General features: G+C 34.5%; 1 protein-coding gene across 1 annotated transcript; it reads left to right on the top strand.

Annotated features, from left to right (window-relative positions):
- Positions 1-4,999: 4,999 nt before the first annotated feature.
- On the top strand, positions 5,000-11,042 carry LOC141586953 (sucrose-phosphatase 1-like). Its single transcript, XM_074408361.1, has 9 exons — positions 5,000-5,208; positions 5,658-5,733; positions 5,935-6,234; positions 7,430-7,531; positions 7,622-7,816; positions 7,911-8,201; positions 8,962-9,148; positions 10,566-10,612; positions 10,695-11,042. Exons 2-9 carry the CDS (start codon positions 5,674-5,676, stop codon positions 10,788-10,790), a joined length of 1,278 nt encoding a protein of 425 aa, XP_074264462.1. The 5' UTR covers positions 5,000-5,208; positions 5,658-5,673; the 3' UTR covers positions 10,791-11,042.
- Positions 11,043-15,217: the final 4,175 nt, after the last annotated feature.

The following is a 15,217-nucleotide window of genomic DNA, read 5'->3' as shown; positions in this document are numbered from 1 at the left end:
ACGACGTAATAAGGCGTAATAATGTATATATACCATAGCCTATGGCAGGACCAAAAACACATGATCCCAAGTCTAAGACTGGCCAATCTCCCAGGAAGTCCAAACTTCTCCCTGGACGACAGAAACCCAAACACTCGTCATGCGTGCTAGCAAAGTCATGGAGTCCAAACTTCTCCAAGACTAGTTGGGAGTCCAAACTTCTCCACAACTTATATGAGAGTCACCTAAATATAGGAGTCTAAACTTCTCCTAACAAGGCGGCATAAAAATAAATAATAAGGTTCATTCCGCTATTCTCATAATGGGGTACAACGATTATTTCCTCTTCCGGGACTTACTATACTGAAAATATGAGGTTCAATTCATACATTTCTACTATATAAATAATAATACCTCATATTAGGTTCTTTGTACATAAAAATAATCATTTAGGGTCATATATTACTCACTCTTTGAGCCATTAGGCGCTTGTAGTTATAATCGCTTTAGCTCGGTTTCCACAACTCGACCTATTTCCGTATAAAAATCGTATAAAATAAAATATAAACTTTCTTGTCATAATTTTTCTCTATTTAAGTAGCTAACATCTAAATAAACAATTTCCTCTAGGATAAATCATACAATTGAAGCCATTAGACTCATCATTTGAAAGTAACTACGATAACTTTCGGTGAAAGACCCTCTTCTGACCCTTGTTAGTTCTTTCAAGCATATCTCTCAAATTACAATTCCCATGAAGACGTGCCTTACCTTTCTGAAAACTAGATTCAATTTAGGAGAAATAACCTATCATGAAATTTTTCTGAAACAGAATTCTTCATTGCGAAAAATGCCCTTAAAGAATACTCTGTTTCTGATTATTACTTCAGCATCAAACCAGACCTAGTTCACCAAATAATTCATAACTATTGATTTACAATACCTATAAAGATGATATTTATATTATTGGAAAGCTAAGAATAAGATCTGAAACTCTCAAGATCAAAGTATTCTCAAATTCATTAATTTAAAATAGGTTATGGTCTGATCTTTACAACCTTTCTAGTTTTACAACCCTGCAGAATCAGTTTTGAGTCATCTCGGCAAAACAATCATAACTTCTAAACTACTTGGAATCAGAAGCTCTAATTGGTCTTTTTGGAAAGCTAAAACAAAGAGCTAAAATATCGATCTTGATCAAATGTTTCCAGTTCTGAGTATTTAAGGTCGAAAAATGGGGTTTAAGACAGACAAAGTTTCTGACCAGAATCTGTGAGCTCGGTTTCAGCATGGTGCCTAGCCAAAACTTCCTTAAGACATGATTATCATCCAAAATCCTTCCCTTAAATCACTTGAATATGTAATATAAGTCCCTAAGCTTACAAAATTAGAGGCTCATCATACTCAATAACCAATTTTTACTCAAAGATAAACAAAATTAATCCAAGAAATGAAAGTGTAATTACCTTGTTAAGATTGTCTTACACCTTTGTCTAATTCTCCCTTCTTAAGCTTAATCCACCTTATTCTAACATAAAGACTCTAATTAATAAAGGTTAAGCTAAATTATAAATATTAGATTAAATATTTATAGGTGACTTACCAAAGGTTAGAGATGAATAGGATGAAATAACATGATTAGGGTTTGTTATCTTGTTTTCTCCTCTTCTTATGGCTTCCTCTTTCTTCTACACCCTTCTATTTTTGTGTGTGTTTATCCTAGGTTAGAAGGACGTAGAGAACTACAAATTTTCAAGCCTATATATATATTAGGTTAGTCGTAATTGTACTCGGATCAGTTTTAGTTACGATACGATACTAACGTTAATCTATACAACTTAACTCTCGAGTACTTCACCTTGAAGTAACGTTTATAAGCGTATTATTAAGTGTTTCTAACCACGACTTATCTTACCTCATCTATATTCCTTCCATAATTCATATCTAACTTTCAACATACTAAAATATTTTCGACATATTCTTAAGCATACTGAAAAATTCGGGGTGTTACAACTTTAGCGACGGCGGTGGTGGAGGGTTTGTTGAGACTGGTGGGGTCAAAAGCTGATATTATGGAGAGGGCTTTTTTTTAGGAGTATTAAGGAGTTAACCCAAAGAAAAGGACCTATGCTATCAGTTTTTTTTTTCAGATAAGGACCTCAATTGTATAACTTTACAGTTAGGGGACTCTAGCCAAACACCGTTAGTTTTTCTGTTAACATTGAACAATAAGGGGGAAAAAACTGGAATATTGAACAGCAGTTCGATCAGATTTGTTTGGTTTGTAAAATCAAAATACACAGTTCTTCTGGTCATCTTTCTCTCTACCTCGTTCTCTCCTTTGTTATCTACTATCTAGCAAACTCAGTGGGTTATGACTGATGAAGCGCAAAGTGGACACATCAATGGCAGAAGAGTTTGAAGTTGGCTCTTATTTGAATTTGTACATTGAAATTTTGGACGTATTTAAAAGAAAAAAAAACGATGACGAAATTCACATAAAGTTTTTTTTTTTAACATTTTCTCCTTCACTATCTAACACTCTCGATATTTCCATATCATTTGAGAAAAGCTTTTCGGAAGAAATACATTTGGCCCTCAATCTAGAATTTCTTTTTGGTGTTGTTCTCTTTGGAGGACATACAACCAATTTGTTGCACAATAACTTAAGGTATACTAACTTGTGTTACTTGTCGATCATCAGTTGATTATGATCTACAAAAAAGAAATCTCATGCTTCACATAAATTTATACTATTCGTCAAACAGTTGGTGTGCGAATGTTAAAACTGCATCTTCGTACCACAATTTGCAGGTTTCAAATTTCAATCAAAAATCCGAACATTGTCCGTCTACTTCGTTCGACATACCGAAGCTAACGTAGAATCACCTTGTTTAGAAAATAGTAGTGATAAAATACTTTAGATAACTTTCAATCATAGAGATAGTTTGGTATGCTTTCTCTTGTTCTTCAAGTAGAGATGGGAAAGAGAAAACTAATCTTCTTATTTTATCTTGTTGCTGTTAGTTTCAACGGCAAACATCGTCATAACGGAAGGAGGTGAGAGTCCCTTATTTGTAAAATTTCGAAGTACAGTCCCTTAAATGTAAAAAATAGCAAAGTTTAGGTCCTTGTTTTAAAGCAAGTCCAATGGTTTGCCTTATGGACTTGCTTGCAATTTTAAGAAATTACAAGCTAGTGGCTAGACCATTAGACAACTCCATGTAGGATAGCTTAAATCAAGCAACTAGCTTCATTAAGCTAGTAGCTTAATTGACCCTACCACTAAAATACAACCAATATAAATCAATTGATTTATTAAAATTTGCGTCAAGCTAGTTAATATGTAAGTTAAATTATTGAAATAAATTTGTAGCCTAAAAATAAACTAGCTTAAAAAGTGAGATGACAATGGTAAGCTAGTTGCAACTAGCTTACTATTGGACTTGCTCTTAGAGTTAACTCGAATATTAAGTATTAAGTGATTATAATTATTAATAAGAGTATTATTATTAATTATTAATATTACTATGTGAAAAACAAAATTTAAAATGACAGTGACTTGTTTATCAGGTAGCTGGTCATCTGAGTCTATTTTAAGAAGAGGGTATCTAAAGTTCAGTTTATTTTGAGTTAAATTGTAGGTTGAAGTATTATGAGCAGACCGCCTATACTTTGGAGTATTTATGTTAAATAACCCTTATTTTTTTGGGAATTAACAAAGAACTTGGTTCTTAAATAAGAACCAAATTTTTATTTTGACAAATCCAATATCATCCATAATGAGAAGAACCTTACTTTTGAAATTCTTATTTACAAACTTAAGAATAACAACTCCCGTTGTACTTGCTCTTAGTCCTTACGCACCAAATGGATGGAATAAAAAAAGAGTAAATATACTCCCTTTTAAGTTTTACTTTTCTAAACTTACTCCCTTATATGTTTCTTTTTTTAAATTACTCCCTTAAGTTGACCACAGGCCAAAAGTTACTACCATTTTTCAACTCCAGTGAGTATTTCCGTCTCTTTTTGAATTTTTCATCCATTTTTCTAAATACATGACGAAAATACCCCTGAGATTCCTTCATCTTATGTTAAAGTCACTTATCTTCTTCTTTATCTCCCCAACTACCCACCACCCGCTACCCCCTCCTTCCTCTCCAACACTCAACCACCCGCCGTTCTGATCTCCTTCCTTACGAGAACCCCGCCATCCGCCCTTATCTCTCATTTCTCGCCCCATTTGCGTTTTTTGCCGATAATGACCACCTTTGGTGAGTGACGTTGCCGGCGACTCAACCACGGAAAATGTCGACGAAACCGCTTTCGGGCTTTAATTTTGCCGACAACGTTAAACGATATTAGCTTTTTGAATTTTTCGGTGTGTTAGGTGGGAAAGGGAGCGAGGTGTTGCTTGTTGTCGACAAATTCATATGAGGATGTGGTGGGGCATTGTCGTACATCAGGTGATGGGAGGGAGGTCGTTGGTGTGACTATGGTGCGGTGGTGGAGGTTGTGCGGAGGCCGGTGGCAGAAAGGTGGATCTAGGAAATGAGGAAGAAGAGATAAAAAGGGTAATTTTTTCGGAGGGTAATTTCGTCCATTTACTTATTTTTTTTTTCACCTGAGAACTAGCTTTTGGTAGCAACTTTTAGCATGAGGTCAACTTAAGGGAGTAATTTAAAAAAAGAAACATAATACATTTAGAAAAGTGCAACTTAAAAAGGAGTAATTTATAATGGATGATAAATACAACCCATTTGGGTTGTATTTAAGCAACTAAAAAAGGAAATAAATACTTAATATATACATTAATTGACATTGATTTATATGTAAACTTTTCCCTTATTTCTAAATTAATACCAAATTTAGAAAGATATAAATGCTTAAATACAACCTAATGGGTTATATTTATCATTTCTCGTTTATAATTTAGTCTTAAAACAACACAACACAAACGGTTAGGCCAGCGCATGAATGATAGTCGAATGAAACAAAAGAAGCGGTAAGACGAAAGCGGATGGTATTCTGTTGGTTCTCAATATTCCCCTAATCACTCTCCCTTTAAATCATCAATTTATCATCTTCACGCTTTCCAAAACAAATGCACCCACATAATCAATTTACAAATAACTAACTAAATAAATCATTTTATTCGTATAATAACATGAAAAATAATTAAGCAGTTTCTTCTATCCATCGTCTTTTCTTATTTCTATAGTTGTTCAGGTAAATATATCTCATTACCAAATCATCTAATTTGTTTACAATGGTTGTATACGAATCATAGTTGAGTTTTAATTTGATGCACTAATTCTTGCGAACTTTTAGGTACTATCTCTTTGTTGGTAATCTTCATTTTGTGTTAATTTTCTGGGTAATTGATGCAATTTCTCATTTTATTTGAATGATTCTACTAAAATGCAAAAACCAATTACAAACTTATGGGTTTCACATATTTATACCCTTTAAAGTTTTATAGATGGATTAGTTTTTTAATCAGTGTTAAACTGGTAATGTTAAGACGGATGTATCTGTTTTACGGGACACTCCCTCCGATTCTTTGGAATTGCTCCATTTCTAAACTTTGTGAGGGAGAGTTTGAACGAATGTGGCAATTCCAAAGAATCGGAGTGTATACTATATGATCATTTGATTCTGTTTTTTTAATATTTTAGGGTAATCCCAAGAATTATGGATCGTCTCAGTTCTCCTGCACGTTTAATGATAGTTTCAGATCTTGATCATACAATGGTGGGTCAACAACTGCTTCATATCCTTCTAAAGTTTACCCGATATTATTAATTATGTACTCCCTCAGTCTCATTCATTTGTTTACCTTCTCCATTCTTTGTTAGACGTACTTTAATCAAAAGTAAACAAGTGATTGAGATGGTGGGAGTAGTATATAATGATGATCGTGACCCTGAAAGCAAACTTGTGCCATTTTGTTAGGTTGATCATCATGACCCTGAAAATATCTCAATTTTGAGGTTCAATGCATTATGGGAATCGAACTATCGCCACGATTCCTTGCTTGTATTTTCAACTGGAAGGTCACCTACTCTTTATAAGGAGTTGAGGAAAGAGAAGCCTATGTTGACCCCTGATATTACAATTATGTCTGTGGGTACTGAGATTACTTATGGTAAAACCATGGTTCCTGATGACGGCTGGGTCCAAGTTTTGAATCAGAAATGGGATAGGAATGTTGTTATTGAGGAGGCTGCCAAGTTTTCTGAGCTCAAGCCTCAGGTATCCTGTTGATAACCGCTTCTGGTTTACTTGTTTTTATGTGTTACGACTTACGAGGAATTCTTGTCTATTTTGATGATTTTGAGACGATGTTGTCTGTGTCAATATGAATATGTAACATCCGACTTTCTGATTCTAGATACGCTCTTATTAGAGAATCTAATGTATTGATTTAAGTGTAGCTATTATAGAGTACGCATGAAAGACTTGTAATAATTACCCCCATCCCGAGCGAGCCCTTGAAAGAGAATCTAATATATAGATATAAGTGTAACTATTATAGAATATGCAGGAACTACTCATGCTTGGTAGGTTCGTTGAGCATAATTGGTAATCCAGTCTTGATATATCAATTAAAGGACCATTTCGTATGAGCTATGATGCTCGGACTTGGATACGAGGATCCGACACGGGTACGGATCCGAGTGTCGGATCCTTGAAATCTCAAAAAACAAGGACTCGGATACGAGGATCCAAATTTAAATTTGGACTCGGCTAATTTTTATTTTTTTCCTGAAAAAATTGATTATTAGTTAAAAAAATCAAAGAAAAGAAAGGAAAAGTAGTTTCTTCATGTTTAAGATGGATGAAGACTTTATTACAGCATTAAATTCATGTCAAGATCACTCTTGATATAGGGCTGCTGTACAAAACAGAGGTTAAAAACAAAACACTCTCACACCGATTTTTCATAGAAGGATCCGTCAAGGATCCATGTCCGGATCTGTCCACCGGATCCTCGTGGTCGTGAAGAGTCCGAGCATCACAGGGTATGAGAAACATGAATAGTAGCTAAAATCCGATTTAATTCGAATCAAAGCAAAACTAAATGGATTTTCATATATCTGAAAGAGATTCAAACCTGAATATATCTATAACTCTATAAGGGAACACTAAAAGGATCACTTCACATTTAAATATCAACAAAAGGACCATTTGGTAAGACGATTTAGATTCACTTCATGCTTTCCCCCGATTCCCAATGGAAGACTGACGACCTTTTTTATCGCATGAAAAAATTAGTTGCTATCAGTAAAAGACATATTTTCTGATCCCTGCACACCAGTATTCATATTGTAATAGATATAACTTTGAGGAAATTGAATTGGTCGTCGACTTATTTAATCTGGTTTTGATTGCTTAGAATGTAGTATAAATTGTACTTCTGGTCTCTTACGCTTTTGGGATAATGCAGGCAGAGACAGAGCAACGAGCCCACAAAATTAGCTTCTACGTTGAGAAGGAGAAAGCACAAGAAGTGACGAAGGTTCTTGCAGAACGATTGGAAAAGCGTGGGGTAATAGCTACTATCATTTAATCAAACTCTAGTTAAATTAGACAATATATGATTTTAGGTGCTCATCAGAATTTTTTTTACTATTTCTAGTTGGATGTTAAGATAATCTACAGTGGAGGTATCGACTTGGATATATTGCCTCAAGGTGCTGGAAAAGGGCAAGCCCTTGCATATTTGCTTAAGAAGTTCAAGTCTGAGGGAAAGCCACCCACCAATACCCTTGTTTGTGGTGATTCTGGAAATGATGCGGAGCTGTTCAGTATTCCAGATGTTCATGGTGTTATGGTTGGTTGCTAGATTACTTTTCTACATTATTCAAATATATCAATTGCGGATATGGTGACTTGTGTTGTAGTAATTTGGTTCTGGTACAATGCAGGTTAGCAATGCTCAAGAGGAACTACTACAATGGTTTGCTCAAAATGGAAAAGGCAACCCTAAAATAATTCATGCAACTGAGAGATGTGCTGCTGGTATAATCCAAGCTATTGGCCATTTTGGCCTTGGTCCGAACATTTCCCCTAGAGATGTTATGGATTTCAACGATTGTCCATTGGACTGTGTAAATCCTGGTCATGAAATCGTAAAATTTTACTTGTTTTACGAGAGATGGAGGCGCGGTGAAGTTGACAACAATGAAGCATACTACTCCAGCCTCAAATCAGTTTGTGTAAGTGATGTACTTTAGAATTCTTTGTAATTAGATAGCATCTTAAGAAAGCTGGAGGCCCTTGATTTTAAAACCGCACACTCCATTATGTCAACAAATCAAGAGCGTGTTTTTTTTGTTACTTGAGAGAACCACTGTTTTCTGTCAACAAATCAAGAGCGTGTTTTTTTTTGTTACTTGAGAGAACCATTGTTTTCTGTATGTTGAGTTGTGGATTCTGTTCACGGATGAAATGTTGATCATGCAGCGTTAGATATTCGGAATATTCTTTTGGTAAGATTGTTATATTTGCAGTTGTTCTAAACTGATGTCCTGTTCTTGTTGATGTACTTGCGGTTGTTGATAAGATAACAATGTGTAGCATCAATCTAGTATTCTAGTTTAGAGCCGTACAAAGTTGTGGTTTAGCTCCATTTTATGGAAGCATCATTGGGTATCAGCGATCTAAATTTAATGTTTAACAGCTTTTGTACATTGTGAGAACAGAGAGTTCCTGGCAATATATTTTTTCATGATATGGCTCGTCTTAAAACTTTTGCACGTTAAATTTTTCTGGTTCCATTAGTTATCCTAGTTGGGCAATGTTTTTTTCCTTTCAGCAGTAATTGTGATCTGGGTAGTTTAAGATAGATACATTTCAATGCTAAATTCATGGTTCTTTTCTTAATTTTTCTTTTTGTATATTATTGTGTCTTTGCTGTGTTGATATGATGTTTAACAGCGTCTCAGTCTCATTATTGTTGTTATTTGTAAATCACAGCACCCGTTGGGGGTCTTTATCCATCCATCCGGTCAGGAGCTCACTCTTCATGAATGCATAGATACAATGAGGAAATGCTATGGAGATCGTCAGGGGACAAGACATCGGGTTTGGATTGATCGCCTCTTGCCAACAAGGATAAGCAATGACGCATGGTTAGTGAGGTTTGATAAGTGGGAGTTGTCTGGTAAGTCCTTTTCTGTTAAATATTGTATCAACTTGCTATCTCTTGTGATCAGTCTTTATTAGTTACATGTTCTCACTGTGTCAAACTGAAACTTCTATGAGTTATTAAGGGATATTCACCCTTTTTTAATGTTGTGACTCTCAAGATGTGTTCCATTCTCTAATTTCAATTTTCAACCATGGGAAAAGTGAACAATACTCTTAATTTATAGTTAAGATGATTTACTACTAGATTGTCCTTGACATATCATTAAGATGATAACAACATTAACCCTTTATGGACAGATTCGGAGGGGAAAGGAAGACAAATACGTTTATTTAGTTAGCAATATGACAACAGACTACAGAGGGATTAATTTTCCCTCCTTCAAGCTTAAATAGAATCATTTTTAACATAGGAACGATTTGAAATATGTATGACATTGGTGTACTCCCCCGCCCTTCCCCCTTTTCTCCTAAATGTTAAGCCAAAAAATGGGCAAGTACTAAGTTGTCAAGATGAGGGCTACTTTCGAGAAAAATGTCAGGAAGTTTTTATGGAGAATAAAGGAATGCCTCCAGGTGGGAGGCGTGGAGCAACCATTTTTTGGTTGCTTCTAAAGGACAAGCCCCCATGAATTGTGGTGAAGGGGAAGTGTACATTGGGAATCTGATGCTTAGAGGTAAATAGTGCTGAAGGAATGACTACATGGTGATGACATAAATACTTGATGCAGCATAATAGCTGGTGCAGCAGGAGTTGTAAATCTGAAATAGGAGAAATTGATGCCACACTATTTAAAAAACTGTTCAATCTATAAAAATTTAAAGGGTATTATTGGCCATCTGAAATAGGAGAATATAAATCGTCTCTCGGCATAGTGATTAAAGAGTAGATGCATTCCTTCTAAGCAACATTGGCCGCATTTAGCTACATTAGGCCGCGATAAACGCTACTGCGAGCGCGACGGAAGCGAGATTAAATTTATTGTATTTGGATTCTTGTTGCGGTGTATTGTTGGAGAATTTAAGCAAGGCTAGTATAAGTGCAAGCAATTTGCGACCATCTGGTCCCAGCTACACCTTAGATGTTGTGAAGTACCCTGCTGTGATTATGCAGGGTATGAGATATGAAACTAAGGCGCTCCTGCTCTCTGCTGCTGTCGCTAATAGAGGAGTTTATTTAGATAAAAGTTTTGGCTGAGAACTTGAAACCATATGAGATATGAGCCCCCTCCCACAACCTCAATTTATTATATCAAATAAATTTTAGGAATCGAGATGAATGCTCGCTGATCAAAATAATTTGTATGACCGACTATAATTTACATGCGCATGGGGGTCCCTTACTGGCAGACATGCGACAGTATTTACAAGTTTTCTTAAGTCCCTCACCCAATCGAATTATGTGGGAATGATTATTTTTTGTGCACTTCCAGGTGAAGAGTTACATTGCCGTGTAGTAACAACTCTTCTGAGATCCAAGGCAAGTTCAAAACTATAACATCTTTCATCTCTGCTGCTGTACATGTGCTCGAGTTTTAACTGTGTCTGGTTCCCTGATGCAGAGTCCCGACTCTGTAAGCGAATTGTTGTGGGAGCATGTCCATCAAACATGGCTCAGCGATTATGCACCCAAGGATCGTACAACATGGATGCTGTAAGATTAGTCAACCGGCAGCTGATTGGCGTCTCCAATTGCAAAGAGATTTGCATTCTATTGCAAAATCTGTTAATTTTTAATCTGTTTGCACCTTGTACCATTTCAAGGTTGGATTGGCTTGAAACAACTTTTCTCTTCAAGCAATAAAATGTATAAATAGTTTGACTGGTTAGATCATTTTTGCATAAATGCATATGCTCAAACGTTTTACCTGTCTTTTGGAAGGAAATTCGCCCTTCTAATTCAGTATTCACTTCTTCCCGGTCATTTGTTTAACCATTTATTTTTTAGATATCTAATTCAATTGTTTACTTTTCTTTTAAAGAATAGTCACAAATGGTCCCCTCTTTTCCTAGTTTTTGTATGTCAAGTAAAGATAAATAAATATCCGCGGCTGTCAAGAGAGGAACTTTCTTCCTTGTTACGTTACTTTGAAGGTAAGCTACAACCTGGCCCCTAAAGTATGGAGTACGTGCCTAGCAAACAGATACACCTATAGTACACGTGTTAAGGGAGGGAACTGTGTTTTTGTTATGTTCATTTAGTGCTCGTTTAAACGTAAAGCATATAAGGTTGCAGGATTAAACCTGTAAAATAAATTCGAATTTGGAAATTTGATAAACGTATTTGATTTGATATTTAATTGAAGATTTGGTATGAGAAACAGGAATAAAATCCAATTTAATTTGAATCAAAGTAAAGCTAAATGGATTTTCATATATCTAAAGATATTCAAACCTAAATATATCTAAGGGGATACTAACAGGATAGCTTCACATGTAAATTACCAACAGAATCGTCATCTTCATAGCTTCCTCCATTCCATTTGATTCACTTTATTTGATGAATTATGCTTTACATATATTTAAACGTATATTTTATATTTGTTCTAACAAAATGAGTTTTTTTTTTCTATCTATATCTTACCTTTATTTTTTTTTATTTTTTTTAAATTTAGGAATATTATACTAAAAATGCAGATGAAATTATTGTAGAAAAAATAAGAGAAAACATATAGAATTATTTTCTTATCTATTTCAAATAGACAACTATTGATTGTCAACAAGTCTTGATCGAAAAAAAAAAATAGATGATCTCGTCATGAGTCATGACAATTAATTTGAAAAAAAAAGTATTAGCGGTTTTAAAATATCGTGGTTAAAACTTATACTCACTCCGTTCAATTATTTATTTATTTTTGATTAAAATATCTCACAAGTAATAAAAAAGCAAGCAAATGATTAGAAAATAAAGGGTGTAGTTGATCAAATACAAATTGTTGTGTAAGGCGGTCTTTTGAGATAAGACCAGCCAATTAACCAAAGAGTCCAACATAAAAGAAAAAATAATAAATCACATAAAAAAAACTCTGTCGACAGTTATCCCACGATTGTACTGGCCTTCACCTCTCTCAACTCTCTTGTTTGCCCACTGCAAGTCCATTCTCACCAATCACCCATTGATACCACCTAGATTTAATAACTTCTAAATTGAACCTCTGACTCGACTACTCTTCGCATAGCAATTCCACCCAAGTATTCATCTCAAAGCCATGAGTTTCTTGTTTAAAAGATTCAGTTTTTAAGCTAAAATTGGTAGTCAATATCTAAAAATTTTAGTTGATTTGTAACCAGAAAAAAAAAAATTAAAACTTGATTTTCCTTCATTATCATATGAAGTTTTCAAGCTAAAATTGGGAGACTAAAATTAAAAAAATTTAAATGTTTTATAGGCCACTTAAAATTCCGAGTTTATTGAAGTAAGATTTTAATGTAATCTAGAACCCAAATTGAACTTAAAATTCCAAGTTCTCAATGGTATTCAAGTTAAAACAATAAATTGAGTTTAGGAGTATAGAATTTCAATCTTAAAACCAAAAATTATCAAGATCAAATTTGAACCTAGGCAGTTGACGATTTGACCTTCGCAGTGACGGTGATCTTCAATATTCTTCATCTATAGAAGGCCGTGTTGGAAAAAAGGCGGCGGATCTGATGGCAGCGGTGAGGAGGTGGGCTGCAAAGGTGGCGTAGCAGGCGGCAGTGGTGAGTAGGTGGGCCGTAGAGGCGGAGGAATTATTGTTGACAAGAAGATGGAGGGTGTTCATTGTAGTGAGTCTAGTGACAATTGATACAGGTTTATCTTTTTGTTTTGTTTTAATAAAAGCTTTTTTAATGGGCTACTCTCCTTTATTGGGCCTGTCCTATGCTAATCATGGTTTTAGAACATTGGGCCAAAAGTTAGAGTTGGTCAAATTTTTCTATTTATTTTCAGAAAATTTACGGGGTATCTCCGAGCTTTTGACAGTTAGCACGAAATATCTAATTTTTTGAACCGGATAACTTTATGAGGCATAACTCTTGTTGATGAGTTTAGAAAATGACGATTTTTTTTTTCAAATTGGCATGTTTTAGAGAGCTACTACGATTTAAAAGAAAAAGTATCATATTTGGATCTTGTAGCTATGTGTTTTTGTATGTCATTTTTTTTTACCGAACAAAGTTTGAGTGACCATATTTCTTGGTCACGAGTTCCAAACTCGATAAACTTTATTTTCAAATCGTAGTTCTTAGAAAGATGATCGACTTGAAAAGAAAATAGTCATTTTCTGAGCTCGTAAAACACGAGTTATAATCTTAAGTTTTCCGGTTCAAAAAATTGGCGATGTGCAAAATGTGAACTTATTGGTACCAAAGAGTCTCATTATAGACGGACCAAATATCCACCCACTTAACAAAATGGGTCAAATGTCACCACTTTAACGCCAAATGTCACTAATACCATTTTCATGTGATAAACTACCTGTTGTAGCTTAGAAAATGACACTGGTGACATTTGACATTTGGTCCGTTTTACTTAAAATGGGTGGATATTTAGCTCGTTTATAACTATAGACGGATATGCGTCTATAAGAATTTATGTACCGCTAGAATTTTCCGTTTTATATATTTTTTCGATTACTTTAATTCCGTATCGTATCTTTTGGGTTTGGTCCATATCTGACACACACAATTCTCTGCTCGCCACTTCTCTCCATTTTTCTGTCTTCATCTAAAATCAAATCAAATCAAGAACAGATTAGATCGAGCACATAAACATATAAGAAGCCATGGGTATTCGGTTAATATACGGGTTGGTATTCGTCACCTTCACATGCGTATGCTTCAAACTCCTCTACTTAGCCCTTCAACCTGCCTTCTTCCTCACTTCCTAGTAAACCTATGCCTCCATCTATGCCGCTTTCTTTTCCTTTTACTTTTTTTTGGTTTGTAATTTGATTCCGCTTTTCATTTTGTTTAATCAATACTACATTTCACAAATGGGTCTGCCCCGCTCAACTACATTTTCCACGGGAGTTTTCGTCTCAAACCCAATTGGAAATAGGATAAGTAACTCGCTCGCTTATATTATCATTTATACTTGTATCTGATCTGATCTGATCTGTGATTGTATTTTGTATCAATAGTTGATCTAATATACTCGTATTTCAATATACCTGAGCTGTTTTTTCCTGTTTGAATTTTTAATTTGTTTGAACGCTATAGTCTGTTTGTACAACTATTCGTATAACCATGTATTATAGGCTTTATAGCTATTCGATTTGTTACACGATTGTATCTGTTGTATAGTATCCATTTCTTATCTTTTAGGTTTGCTCAAATTCAATATTTCTTGGTCGCAATTTCAATATAACTCAGGACCTTTCAAAACTCGACCCGACTCGAAAACCCGACCTGTTTTTAGGGCTACAAATCCAGTTTTTTCGGCCCGCTACCCATTTCACCAAAATCCAAAATGGCCTGTTATTTTAGGCTCGAGACCCAACTCGAACGGATTGACCCGTTGGATCAAAGTTAAATCATTAATTTTAAAAAAAATTAATTTATATAATATATTTGAAAAAATAGTTAATTATTTTTTATTATTTAAAATTACAAACACAACTAAAAAGTCAATTTTGTATAACTTTTATAATATTTAATAATTATTATTATTATTAAAAGTTCAATAAAAATTACTATTAAAAGAACTTTTTTTAATAATTATATTAATGTAATTAATGTAAACGTCGAATATGATTAAAATATTAATTTTAAATATGTTTTAATTTTTAAAAAAATATTTTTTAATTAAATAAATCGTTTAAAAAAGACGTTAAAAATTATTTCTTGACCGGTATTATGACCCTAACCCGACCCGTGACCCGTATAACCCGAACTATATTCGACCCGACCCGTTTGACAGGTCCATTTCTAACACGCCAAATTCAAATGGATAACCGTGATAGATGAACAATCTTAACCAAAATCTTAAGTTGGTGGTTATGGTCCAACTATTATTTTACTAGTATTGGTGTCCGGCTTCGCCTGGGCTACCTCTACTTACCATTAATTTTTTTTTTCATTAAATAAAACTACTTAAAGTTGC

This window comes from Silene latifolia, chromosome 6 (genome assembly GCF_048544455.1).
Source record: "Silene latifolia isolate original U9 population chromosome 6, ASM4854445v1, whole genome shotgun sequence".
In the NCBI taxonomy this organism is placed as follows: Eukaryota; Viridiplantae; Streptophyta; class Magnoliopsida; order Caryophyllales; family Caryophyllaceae; genus Silene; species Silene latifolia.
The sequence above is the reverse complement of the archived record's forward strand: the minus strand, read 5'-3'. Positions and strand labels throughout refer to the sequence as shown.

Excerpts from the sequence above, each read along its gene's own strand:
- LOC141586953 (XM_074408361.1), top strand. The coding sequence starts at position 5,674 with ATGGATCGTCTCAGTTCTCCTGCACGTTTAATGATAGTTTCAGATCTT. Across the intron at positions 7,817-7,910 it reads CAGATGTTCATGGTGTTATG|GTTAGCAATGCTCAAGAGGA; the intron begins GTTGGTTGCTAG and ends GGTACAATGCAG. Across the intron at positions 10,613-10,694 it reads CAACTCTTCTGAGATCCAAG|AGTCCCGACTCTGTAAGCGA; the intron begins GCAAGTTCAAAA and ends TCCCTGATGCAG.